The following is a 13,455-nucleotide window of genomic DNA, read 5'->3' on the forward strand; positions in this document are numbered from 1 at the left end:
TTTGCCTTCAGACACAATTGATCATAAAGGTTACACACACTGCCTTCTCTGTACAAACTCGGTAGATGCTGTAGTACTCACATTGTGTGCTGTGCTGCATACCTGTAATTCTTTCTAAGACACAAGACAAATATCTATCTTACCTGGCAACTGCAAGGGTGTTTTTGATGTATTACTTCCATTCTTTCCCTAGCTCACTCTGTTATGACCAGCTGCTCCTGTATATTTATATTGTTTTCATAACTCACAGAGTTTTGATACAATGTTGGGGTACAGCAACATGAGCAAAAGGAGGTGACAGCCATAAATCAGAATTGCTTCACTCTGCATGTATGTATGACACCAAGGGTTCTTGCAAAGTTGTGATGAATTAGAGTTATTGGTAGGTTACTTTCTCAATAGTGAGCCAGCTCAAATCTTGATAATGAAACCAAATCCTGGTCTCTCTTCTCACTCCTTTGAATTTCTCTCATGAAGGGGAGCCATATCCTGGCTACCTGAGGATTCTCCTTATAGAATGAAAATCTTTTGATGGTGTTTAGCAAATACAGTACTCTGAATCCTGACTCTTCACAGTCTTTCCTAAACCTGCAGCAATGTGTGTATTTTTATCAGAAAAGATCACTTGGCAGAAGCTACTCAACACTGAGTTGTTCTTGGCTAATGTTACATATAGCTCTCTGTCTGCCCAGTCATTCCACCATTTTGGAGTGAAAACAGACATAAGTTTGTCCTATGGAATAGAAGAAGGTAGGAGTCTTTTCATAAATCATTTCTTGGCAGCATGGTGTAGCAAATACATCTTTATCCTTCAGCTGATAAGAATCTGATTAGTAGAGTTCTGGTTCAAGAAACAATATGAAATCAGACAGCAAAATAATATTTAAGGTTTTAGGTAGCAAGTCTGTAAACTTTATTTGCCTTGAAAAAATCATTATGATGGTTGAGGAATGTACACACAAAACGAATAGCTGGGATTTCCAAAACAAAGCATTATTCATGTAAGAATAAAAGTAGTAGTAAAGAAGATTAAAATGTTAACCGTATAGAAATGAACTGGAAGAGCTGCCATAGTTGGAAGCATTTTCTAATGATCATGGAAGGTCGTTATAAATTAGAGGCACTATTAAATGCCATTTCCCTTTTACTTTAAGTGCAATGGCCAAATCTTTCCAGGGAAAGATTTGGGACCTTAATTTAGTGGAATTGCCTGAATTTCTCCTAGAGCTGTTCAAAGTGCCAAACGAGCCACTTCTGTCAGGTGTTACTTCTATGCTCCATACGCTGCCTCCTACATTTCATATACTATGGCACAACCGATCGTAATTTGGCCAAATACAGCATTTAGTAAACAAGGAAAGGATTTGACGCGCTACGGGTTTGTTCTTTCAGCTCTGAGCTAGTGGCCCCCAGGGAGCTTTTCCACCAAGCACCCGTGGGCAGCAGCAACGCTGTGAGCCCCCCAGACCCTGCTAACCCCTCAGAGGCAGGTGCTCATGGAGCGCAACTTGGATGAGCTCCATTATTTGAGGGCTCGGTGCCGCCAGTGCCCGCCGGGGCACCGAGGCGGGGCGGGACAGGTGCTGCAGGAACCACCTGTGTGAAGCCGCATGGCGGCGGGCACGGCCCTGCCCGGCCCTCGCGGGCTCTCCCTCGGGGCTTTCCCCGCTGCCAGGCCCGCCCTGCTCGGGCTGCGGGCGCCGCCTCCCACCCCGCGGAGCCCGGGCAGGGCAGGGAGACACGCTCCGGCTCCCCTGCCCGGCGGGCACCGCACCGGGACAGGTCCCCCCCGGGGCCGCTCCACAGCCCCACGCCGTGGCCCGCCCCGTGCCGCGCCGCCGCGGGTGGCGGGGGAGGCGCCGCTACCGCCGAGGCGGGGCCCCGCTCCCGATCCCGCTCCCTATCCTGATCCCGATCCCGCTCCGCTCCGCCGCCCCCTGGCCCCGCTCCGCCCCGCTCCGGCTCCCGCGGCCCCGCCGCGGCTCCCAGCATGAACGTGAGGAGGGTGGAGAGCATCTCGGCGCAGCTGGAGGAGGCCAGCTCCACAGGCGGTAGGGCGGGAGCAGCATGGGGGCGCGAGGATTTTTTTTTTTTTTAATTTTTATTTTTTATTTTTCCCCTCGTAGTTATTTTGGGGTTTCTTCCCCAGCCCTCACAGCTTTCAGCAGCAAGTCTCGCAACTTGGCGTGGGGCTGGGAGGGGGGAGCTGCCTGCTTGCATGGGGGTGTCTTGGAAAAATGTGTGTGTGCCTGCGGGGACGGTGAGCAAATGCTTCGTGCCTGGGATCTGGGGCTGGGAAACGGTCAGCGCTTCGCAAAGCCCGCCGTAAGGTGCCTGCTGTGACCCAACTGGTACTTTTGCCTTCGCTGAAATGATCTGGGGCTGGGTACGAACCTCTCCTCTCTGGTGCTAACTCCCAGGAGGTAATTTTGGTCAGTCCCACTCACACCTCCCTGCTTTGGTCTCCTTGCATAACTACCTGATGGAGACCAGCTCGTTCTAAGCCAAAGGATACCTGCTGCCTCTTCCTTCTCTGTACTGCAATTTGAGGTCTGCACTCACTTGAGGGCGGTTACAAAATAACTTGTGCCTTAGGAAGGAGAACAGCATGCTTTGTGGTCCATCACTGCCAGGGTGCTGGAGTTTTCTCCCAGCATGTGTAGGAAACAGGTTTATTTAGAAATGAAGCTGTGTGGGTGTGATGTGTGTAACATGCTGTTGCTGAGGAAGGTGTGCTGTTCAAGGTAAGGTGGTAAAGCAGAGGAAGGTTGGAGAGTTAGCTGAAAAACTTTGCAAAATAGCCAGTCAAAAATAGGGGAAAGTTGCTCTCTAAAAAGAAAAGATGGGAAAATGTTTCATATTTGCTTCTGTGTTGCTGGATTTCTCATAAACTGTGCAATGCCAGTGTAGATCAACAGTCTTGTCGTGAAGTTTTTTGAAAGGTGCAGTGGAGTCCCACTCTTTGCTGTTTTCTGATGTTTCAAAGTAGTCTTTCTGCTTGCCAGTGGAGGCTCAGAGCCACGTGCCCTCTGTTGGATTACACTCGGTTTTCTCTCTTCTTAGTGTCCCAGCTTTTCTCGTTTGTTAGGGATTGTAGCCTTTTATGCAGGATACTAGATCACTTTCTTTGGGGATAGGGAACTTCTGCAAGTGTGTATGCAGTTAATTTTAGGTTATTGGCTCAACTGTTAGAATGGCTTTGCATTTCTTTAAAGGTTCAGAAAAATACATTATGGTTATTCCAGCAAGGGGCTCAGCTATCGAAGTGATGTTGTGATACTTCTCCCTGCTTTTCAGATCTCAGCCCCAGAGTTACAATTCAGATGTTTTCCTCTACATACCACTGTCAGCCTTACAGCTATTTTCTGTTAGATAGCAGAAAGTCAGTCTGTTTTCCCTTAACACATACAACATCACTGTCAAACACCAGGCAGGCTCTTAGCTACACCTGTACAACCACCCAGCAGGACTGTTCAGGGAAAACACAGCTCAGGTGCATTCAGATGCAGTGGATTTGCACAGGCATAATTTGGTATATGGGCTGTTACTGTAGGTGTTAAAGAATAAAGAAAGTTTGCAACTTAATGTTTCATCTTACAGGTATGGTTAGCAGTAATGGGAAAGAAAACATAATGTAAATTAGGAAATTATTATCTGAAACCATGCTATACAAATGATGTGATATATCAAGGTGCTGTTTTTATAGAAAATGTTTTCTGTTGAGCTGTATAGTATGCACGTGTTTCATTTTGGTTCTCTTGATATGTATGTCTTGTCATTTTTAGAAATTAAGGAAGGATTTAATTCATATTAAGCTTGTAATGGTCAAAGCTAAGATACGCTTTTGCACTGTTTTAAAGTAAGAAAACAAAATCTAACTGAAACATGAGTTACTGTAGGAAAAGCATCTCTCAGAAATAAGTTATCTTTATTTTTTCCACTTCTGGCATAATAAAAATGACAGAGCTAAAAGCAAATACCCCCTTTTCTTAGAGTGACATACCTGAGGTCACCCCTCAACTTATATCTCATCACTAGCTTGATTTTTGTTAAAGTCAGTGTCCAGCTTCACTGCTCTGGGCTTCCTCTTTATATGACAGAGCACACACATGTTCATAGTCTCAAAATTTTGTTCCTTTTTGATCTGAACTTCTTTTTTCACCCTTTTCTTGTCTATTTTTTTCCCTTCCAGGGCCATCAGCATTTTGGAATGCATTTGTTGGTTATTTAATAAGGAGTATTCGGTAGATTTATTATCACTATTTCTCTTCAAATACAAGCAATATTTAAAATGTTACTTATTTTTTAAATGGTAATGTCTGCAGTAGAATTATTGTAGGGGTTTGATGGTAGGGCATGAGGCTTAGTAAATGAAACCACCAGAAAGAAGTGCAGTTGTTCTATCATTTCATTTTTTGAAATAAAGCCCAAGCAATATACAAGCAGCTGAAGTTATAAAAATTATTAGCAACAAAGGAACCACTTTGTACCTTTAAATGAGTAATGATGCCCTTTGGCCACTCTTCCCCTTACATTTACTGTATTGCAACTTGGAGGACATCTTTTACATTCAAGCTAGAGTCGGCTGCAGCACCACTGGGAGTTGTTGAGTAGCAAAATGCTTCCTCTCTGAAATACTCAGCCTTTGTAAAGATGAACTGTTTCATCCCTCTGCCCCATGAAACAGTCTTTATCAATGTCTTATCTGTGGGGAAGTTGTGTTTGTACTACGGATAGCCAAAACTTGTATGCTACTGGGTAAAGGCAATGAAGGGTCTTGGGAAAACCAGAAGAGCAAAGGGAGATTATTAGAAAAAGTTTACATGGCTACCTGCATGAGTAAGTTTAACCAAAAGGTGTCCTGCGGGTTGAATGTCTAGGTGTGGGGTAGACTAATATGAATGAGGCACTTTGTATGCACTGCTTGCTTTACAGTATCATAAATTCAAAATGGGAATTGTGCTGACCAGTATGCCCTTCCTCGTTCAAACAATAGAAATCTTGACAAAAGCTGTGAAGTAAATTTATGACAAGTTTTGAAGCTTTCTCTGTGGCTAGACAGGGCAATATCAAATTCTGTATGCCAGAAAAGAGGCTGTCATTTCTACACTATGTGCAGAAGACAGAACAACTAGTACTATTGAAAGGTGTTTATCCAACTTGAAGTTTTCTTAGTTTGGTATTCGCTGCCATACCTCTGAGAGATCCTTGCACGATAGCGTTCACTTTTGATTTTAATGAATGGTTTGCTCTCGTTGCTTGAGGCATTCTTAGAAGACAAAGGAAGCCGTAACAGAAGGACAAGAAACTACACAAGGGAAAAGTTAAATATAACAATTTAGGAGAAGCAATGGCAAGAAAAATGACGAAAGTGAGGAAAAAATGCACTGTAAGACAATGACAAGAAAAAAGGTGGGAGGGAGGGAATAAAAAGCAGTTTCTTATACCACTTCAGGTACAACCGATATTAAAGAAAAGTGTACCCTATTGAGTGGCATGGGAATAATGAGGTGTATACTGGACCAAGTCCTTCATAGCCAAGTTGGGATTCACCCAACATGATTAAAAGCAGATGGTGACTTTCCAGGCGACTTCCACTAATAAATGTATCAGAGCTTTGGGTTGTCTAGGAGTTCCATCCACAGGGAGTGCTGTCAGTCAGGAGTCAAGTGTCACTTTGGCCACTAATGATCAGCTGTCCCTTAACACTCTTTGTGTCATCTTCGATACAATAGATCTTCTGTCTGTTTTACCTGGTGCACTTGTATCCAGTGGATCTTGTCTGTGCCTGAGCCCTCTGTAACACAGATATGTTCTCTTTATAGGAGCTACAGTCAGAAATGCTGCTTCCAAGTTCCACGTGGTTCTGTGAAATTGGCAAATATGCAAGGGAAGGAATAAATTAAATGGACTCCTGATCTAATACAGGAGGTATCTTTACAAATATAGTATAAAAATGTGTATATAAAATATAAAAATGTATTCTGCTCCTTCAGGATGGAGGAAATAACTGAAATTTTGAGAGACCTAAATGCGGTGTAAGCCTCTGTACAAAATTTGGTCTTTGCCTCCATCTCCAGTTCCTGCATTCAGTGAGCACATGAAGCAGTGATTATATGCAAAATTCTCGTATTGAGAGCCATAACTGATATGAATGCCAAAAATGCTTTGGCCTTCCACCAGTACCAATTTTATAGGTTTTGCAGAAAATATACTTTCCATTATTCTGTGTGTTTCAAAGTTACTAACCACGATAGGAGAGTTGATACAAATAACCAAATGTCTGGACAAGTTTCAGGTATATAGAGTTTAGAGAACTGACTCCAGGTGTTTTTAGACTTTATGAAATATATAGAGGCAGATGCAGGGTCTAGCAGTTAATGTAGCCGTTAGAGAAGTAGATGGCTTGTGTCATGGAAAGCTTTCACTGTGTATCAGATATGCACTTAGGACTCATGCTTTGGGTTGGAGCTGAATATTTGATCTGCGCACTGTTCAGCTGTAATCTATCCCATCTCAGCCATCCTGTTTGCCATTGTGATTTATTCAGAATCTTTGGCACTTGAAAAAGAAAGTATCTAAAAATACCACAATGTCTGATTGCTTCACTGTTTCATAGATATCTGCATTCTTGCCAGCCAGCCCTACTATCCTTCTCCCCCAAATTCTGCTTGTCCTTTCTTGCAAGTGTACAGAGCACTGAAATAGTCTGTATGGGAAACCTTGCTTGCCAAATGAATCCTGGTCATTTATTGTCTGCTATTAGCAGAGGCCATTACTCCTATTTGAGATGAGAGAGAAAATATTGGCATGAGGTTGTGCACCGGGCCAGGAGCCAAATCCTTTTTTTTTTTTCCCCAGTAGTTGTAGTCAATACAGTCTGAATCAAGTGGTGTGTGCTAATAAATAAAATCCTTTAATTAATAGGTTTGGGCCTATTCTGGGAAGTAAGGGTCACAGGTATAAAGACCTTCTTTCTTGTGAGTGTGTCATGGCAGCACAGCTGGAGATAGTACTGATGAAGTTAATGGGCTTGTTTGGATATTGTATCTCTGGTTTGGCTTGGACTATAATGTGTTGTTGTCTCAAAACTGAAGGGACAAAAGGTTGACATAAGTGTTAAAATTTTGATAGTAGTTGTCTATTCAGAATCCTGTTTTCCATGATCTTTGCTTGCTATTGCTTGGCTGGCTAGGCAGCATTTGGCCCAGGTTTCTCACTGGTTACACCAGGCACAATGTGGAAGAGAAGTGAAAGCATACGTAATGTGTGTGTGTATATGTATATATTTGTCTGTTGAACTATGGAAGGCAGAGAGTCAAATTATTTTGTGATGTTCTTAATTATTATTTTGTAATTGTATTGCAGGAGACTTGTGTCATGGGCTCATATAGCTGATTTTTTTCCCCATTCTCACTCTCTCCGGGGCAGATGAGTTTGGTGTTACTGCCTTCATGCATGTGGCAGAGGAGGTAGGGCTCCAGCCTTGCTGCTATGATGCTGAAAGGTCCGTAAAAAAATAAATTGGCAGCAGTTTAAAATATGTGGTTGGATTGAAAAATATAGCAAATCCATTCACCTCTAAGAATAAACCCAAACACAGAATAAAAGCTGTATATCTGAACACATACTGTGTTTTATTTCTGGCAGACTAGCAGAGACTTAATATGGTATTAAAAGGAGCTAGCTTTCTGTCAGAAGTCTGAAATAAATATAGCGTTACTTTTCTTTTGTATTCTTTCTCACCTATAAAACAACTTAAAAACATACAACAGGGAATCACAGCTATAAACTGTACCTCTAAAGGAATTTATGCTGCAGTGACACAGACAGTGGAATGAAAGTCGTAGATGCTTGTGTGTCCACTGGAGAAATGAACTACAGGTGCAGGGCATGATAATAGGGAATTTTTAACTATAAATGTCTTGACCTGTTAAGAACAATGCTTCACAATTCAATGTTTGGATTTTATTACAGGAGAAAATATTTCTATTTGTAGGCCAGGTATTTTCACCAAAGAAAATGTAAACGCAGAAGCTTCCCTGAGCACCACGAAGGGTCTAGCACTCTCTAGCCCGCTACATCAGCATGCCACAAAATGACTAAGTGGTGACAGCATAGAAATGGTTAGACAAAATTAAAGGCTCTAAACGTCCTAAGACATAGACTGCAAGGTGGTTGCTTTATTTCATCCTGTCAGTAGGAAAGTGTTTGCTATTTTAATGATAGGAAAAAAGGGCCATTTTACTGATACATTGTCTTGTTCTTTCAATTTTCAGTTGTCTTTCCGGCAGAGATTTTTTATGAATGTTACTTTAGTCATGAGGTCTTAGTGCAACAAATCTTTTTCTTATTTTTGAATTAGTTTGCTTTTGCTTATAATCCAGAAGAAACATTTAGGATTTATTAGAATTTTAAGCAATAGCCATAAAACATTATGATGGCTCTGATTTGTCACAGTATGGTGTGCTGTTTTTGTTCTTTTAAAGTCATTTATTCTTGCCCGAAGTGAAAACAACCAGAAGAGCATGTCAGCACAGTAACTCATTTGCGTCTCCTTACTATACCTATATATCCTTTGATACCAGTGGGAATAATTGCAGTGAATAAGGATTTGGGCCCTAATGTTTGTGCAAATCAGGAGAACACTAAACCTGGAACTGAAACACAGATCAAGATTACATGATTGCACGTAAAGGAAGGAAACAGCTGTGCTGGAAATACTTAGTGGTAATTAAAAGCTTTATAGCTCTAGTATATCCTGAAATAAAGTCAAATGACCAAAACCTCTTACTGAATCACTTGTCTACGTGCTTAACAGTAAACTGAACAGCATGTCTAAGCACCCTTTCGTTAGCTCTCTAGTCTCTTAATGACACAATAGCTGGGGGGCTTCCCTAATTTGTACTACCTGGCTAATGCTGCCAAAAGGTGCATTCGCTGTCTGGGCATCACAGTAATATGTTGCATTCAGGCTACTTTTCCCTGCTGTATAAAAGGACTACAGTAGGAAACATTGAAGCTAATGATGCTCATGCTGTGCTAGTTGAGGACAGCTTGGGTCAGATCCCTAAATTGTTTCTTGCAATAAATTTGACTTTCTGTATGTTCTCACAGAAATGGTTCTGGTAATCTGTACCAATTGATTTCCAAATCCTTGAATGGTTTTATTAAATAGAGCAGAAGCAATATGATTCAGATGAAATCATTGAGTCACTGCAGACGTGGATGCTACAATATTGACAAATATCCCTGGGTATAGATTTTATTTTTTTATTTTGTTGTTTGTGCACCAAAACATAGTCTTTAATTACTTTCTTAGAATTTTTAACAATATTACAACATATGTTACAATAAAAACATATTGGAAGGTGACATTGTGCCAAACAAGAGCTAAACGTAATACAACAAAAAGAACTGCACTAAATGGAGAACATCCTAAATGCATGCAGGAAGTTAGAATGGAGGAAAGATGCAGGTGTTTTCTTTTTTTTTTTGAATGTGACATTTGCCTCATGCAATTAAAATTATGACCTTCTGAAAGTTGCACTGTCAAATACAAGTGTCGCTGCAACTGAACAAGAAGATTTTGAATATTATAGTATGTAGAAGAGTCTGTAAATAGGCTAAGTAGCATAATTTAACAAAGTATGATCACAGTTTCCAAATAACTGAACTAGTTCTTTTGTAATACTTTGGTGTGAGCACTACTGCTCATGGTCTCAAAGAGCATCCTAGAAAGGACTGACTTTTTTTTGAGGTGGTTTGTTTCAGAGCATGTCAAGGTATGTTATACCAACCCTTTTGGGCTGGAAGCATCAGGATGGGTCGGGTTGAGCCCCTGCATGTAGAGCCTGAGTACCACAGACGGATGCGCTGTGCATGTGCTGCACATGTGGGCACAAGGGATAGTGACAGGCTGGGCTGTGGGGCTCCAGTCCTGAGCAGGTAAAAGAAAGGAGAGAAAAAAGATCCAGAAATACCTTCTTACGTGTGTGGCTTTGGTGGTATCTGAGCAAGCTGATTGTGGAATCTGTTGTTTTGTTCTCTTTCACTGGAGATAAGCGATAAGAGTTTATCTAAAATAGATGGGGAAAAATCCTTAAAGAATACTCTTTTGAAACAATATAGGAGATGCATATCAAGTAGATCCCGTGATAGAATCATATTTTGCATTACTGAATGCTGGTAACAATACAGCATTAAGGTGTTTTCTCGGATCTCCATAGGTCTTGAGTTTTAACAGTATTCCTGTCAGATGATCCCCAGATGTCCTTTATAATTCTGACTAGTGATGTATATTCCACTGTTCAGTAAGGGAATGGTACCCTATATGTCTAATTCTTTATATTCTTTCTATATTTCCTTTTCCATGTTGATATGTGGGCATCTGAGGTTGCCAGATTTTGTTCTGAGATGCAGTGTTATAAAAAGTATCACATGTAGTAATGCTGTCTATTGCGGATAAATCTAGACTGTTTCTCCGGAGTATTGTGTGCTGGCAGCATCTACCTGCTGGGAAGCGAAACAAGTATATAATGAAGTTCATTGTTATTTTTGAAAAGATGCTGTAATTGAATACATGCATGCACTGGCTCTTAGGTGCACAGCCAGCATATGCTGTCTACCAGCATCTAAGATGCCTAAAGAAGGAAACGAGGAAAAAAAAAAATAAACTTTCTCTCACAACTTACAGGTGTGATTAAGATACAGAGGTCTTCATGCTACTGGATTGGTAACATACAGTATTTATTAGCTATGTTCTTTGATCTTTGTGTTGATGGTAATGATTGTGGGGGGGTTTTTTGTTTGTTTTTGTTTTTGACCTCTGTTGCTTTTTTGAATACGTCATATTGTGCAATTGTCTTCCCAGGCTATTGTCCAGAGTTGGGTAAATGAGTGAACTGTGGCTAGGACCTATGAACCCACTTGATTGTTTTTCTTCAAAGCCATTGCTTTCAGTCCATTTCTGTAGGACTGCACACTTCTTTCGCTACCCGGGCATTGGGGAAAGAGGAGGTCAAATATCTGTAGGGATTTTGTAAACAGTCATGGGTTTTGTCCTTTCATTATGTGGTGGTGAATATCCCCTTTGCAGGAGAAGACAGAACCTCCGAGTAGTTCAAGCAATGTCTCTCTGCTCTGCCTCTGTTTTGTTGCCACTTGGAAGGGGCACATGAACCCCTCAGCCAAAAGAGCTCTTGTGTAATCTTATACCTGTCTGATGATGTTTAGATGTTACATGGTTCTTTCAGATTTGTTTGATTGTCAGTCAAGGGAGAGGAGAATATGTGATGTCTTCAGTGAACTGGTAGGTTTCTACTCAAGTTTTATAAAGCCGAATTCCAGTAGTCAGGAGGAAAAATATGATGAGGTTAAGGGGAGGAAGGAACACATGCAACTGAGGGTATATGGTGACATGGCTCTTTACATGGCACACCTGCTATCAAACTTTCCACCTAGTACTTTAAACCTTTTTTAAACGCATAAGCTAGTGAGACTTAAAATCATACAGATGCATGTTAAAATACCTTGCTTAATTAGCTTGCAAGGTTGTAGAACATTTAGGCATTATGTAGACCTGTAACAATATTTGCCTCCGCTGCACTTCTTCTTTTTTTTTTTTTTTTTTTTTTGCATTCAGCTAATTTTCTGTTACTAAAATAGAATAAAACAGTTCTATATTTCAGACTTAGAAACAAGAAGCAATCTTTATAAAGTCTTTGAGTCATCACAGACTTCTTAAAAATCAGTGACTTTTTTCCTTCATGAAGATATGGGTGTTATTCAGATAAGAGCTCATGATGTTTAAAAAAAAAAAAGGAATTAAAAATAATTTAACTGTATGTTTTAATTTACCAGGTTTCAAAAGCTACTCCATATATTTATAAATACAAAAGCAAAAACATTTTGACCTGTTCAGAATGGAAAGTAAAGCTATCTGAAAGGTGTCAGTATATTTCTAACATCTTATTAAGAAGTGTTTTATCAACAGCACTTTAAATTACTACTAGAATGACAACCTGTTAAGACATTTTTAATTAAAGAATTCAGAAGAAGGGAAAACACACAAAAAAGCCTTTCAAGAACCCATAACACAAATGATGTGTTTTCCAACATGCTGCATCATGAAGAATATGTGCAGAAACAGCTGTCAGTTAAGAGGCTAATTCCTCATTGAAAACAACAGCAAAAAGTTGATGGCATTATCAAACTCTTATTTGGTGAGTGGCAACTTAACAATGCTGCTTGTATAGATGGTAGATTGTCCGTTTTGCAGATATAGTCTTAGAAGGAATGTGTATTCAATAGTAAACATACAGTTAATTACATAAACTAATGCCAACTTCTTGTTGGAACAACACTAAAACAACACATTGTGTTCCAAGAGTGGGCATATTGATTAAATGCACCTTGCACTGAGGCAATTAATATGGATCTTCTCAATCCCTCAGTGCCTGTTGCATTGTGATTAGAAGGGCTGATTTATGACAGCTGCAATACAGTGTAGTGGTTACAACTGAGAATTATCCTATTGTACTTAAGGAATATGCTTTGTCATAAGCCTTTGAACTTAATTGATAAATAAAACATTTTATTCATCAACATTTTATATAAATAAAATGTTTGAACTAGACTTCATTCCTTCAGGTTTTGAAACGTGTTACAGAGAAGGAAAGAAATAAAGCTTTTATTTCTTCCTGTGTGGTCTGTAAGTTATTAAACCAGAAAAAGATAGATGGTAGCTTTATGGGATACCCAGCTACACTGACAATGCACCTTATAATGCTAATGTAATGCAAAAGTATATGTGAAACAAAATGAGCTAGGTAGAGTCAGTTTCCCTGTTGAGGCCCCTAAAATTGTAACTTAGTCTTTTTAGGAGTCAGCTGCTTACTTACTATATAGGAAACAAAATTTCTTCAAGGAATGCTGGTATATTTGGGTAATTGCATTGTTTGAGAAACTTGTATTTTAAGGGGGGGGGGGGGAAATAAACACCACCACCACCAAGGACGTTGTTGATTTTCTGTCTCGTAATGAAATAAATAGACATAGTCAAGTTTCTAGGTTTATGTTCTCTGAATGCTGATTACATTCAGCTGTACAGCAGTCTACTATGAGCTGATGCAAAATGCAGCTCAATTTTTTTATTACAACAGATTTATTTGTAATTTTCAGATAAAAGCAATAGAATAAGAGAGTTACAGAAAAATAGTTTCAAAGAGAGAAGTTGAGAAGTCTCATTATCTATCCTGATGGCCAAAGGCAGAAACAAATGTTTATATGTTAGTACAGATAGCATTTTCTAATGCATACTTAAAATCCACCACTGTTTGCTTCATAACATTGTTATATAATCTATTCCAGAATTTATCTTTACTGGTACAAAGTTTTTCTTAGTTCTGAAGTAAATCTTCTTCCTTGTAAAGCTTGGTGCACATAATCGATGAA

The 13,455-nt window shown here is 40.1% G+C and overlaps 1 protein-coding gene across 3 annotated transcripts in view; it reads left to right on the forward strand.

The window, feature by feature from the left end:
* Nucleotides 1-1,990: 1,990 nt before the first annotated feature.
* KCNIP4 (potassium voltage-gated channel interacting protein 4) overlaps nucleotides 1,991-13,455 on the forward strand; it is a gene marked incomplete at both ends in the record, with an annotated part of 439,123 nt that continues 427,658 nt past the window's right edge. For all 3 annotated transcript variants that reach the window (XM_084285598.1, XM_084285597.1, XM_084285602.1), the window contains one exon: nucleotides 1,991-2,051. In XM_084285598.1, the coding sequence (XP_084141724.1) occupies nucleotides 1,991-2,051 (61 nt within the window). The remainder of the gene's footprint in view (nucleotides 2,052-13,455) is intronic.

This window comes from Netta rufina (assembly GCF_964035555.1).
Source record: "Netta rufina genome assembly, chromosome: 4".
Classification (NCBI taxonomy): domain Eukaryota; kingdom Metazoa; phylum Chordata; class Aves; order Anseriformes; family Anatidae; genus Netta; species Netta rufina.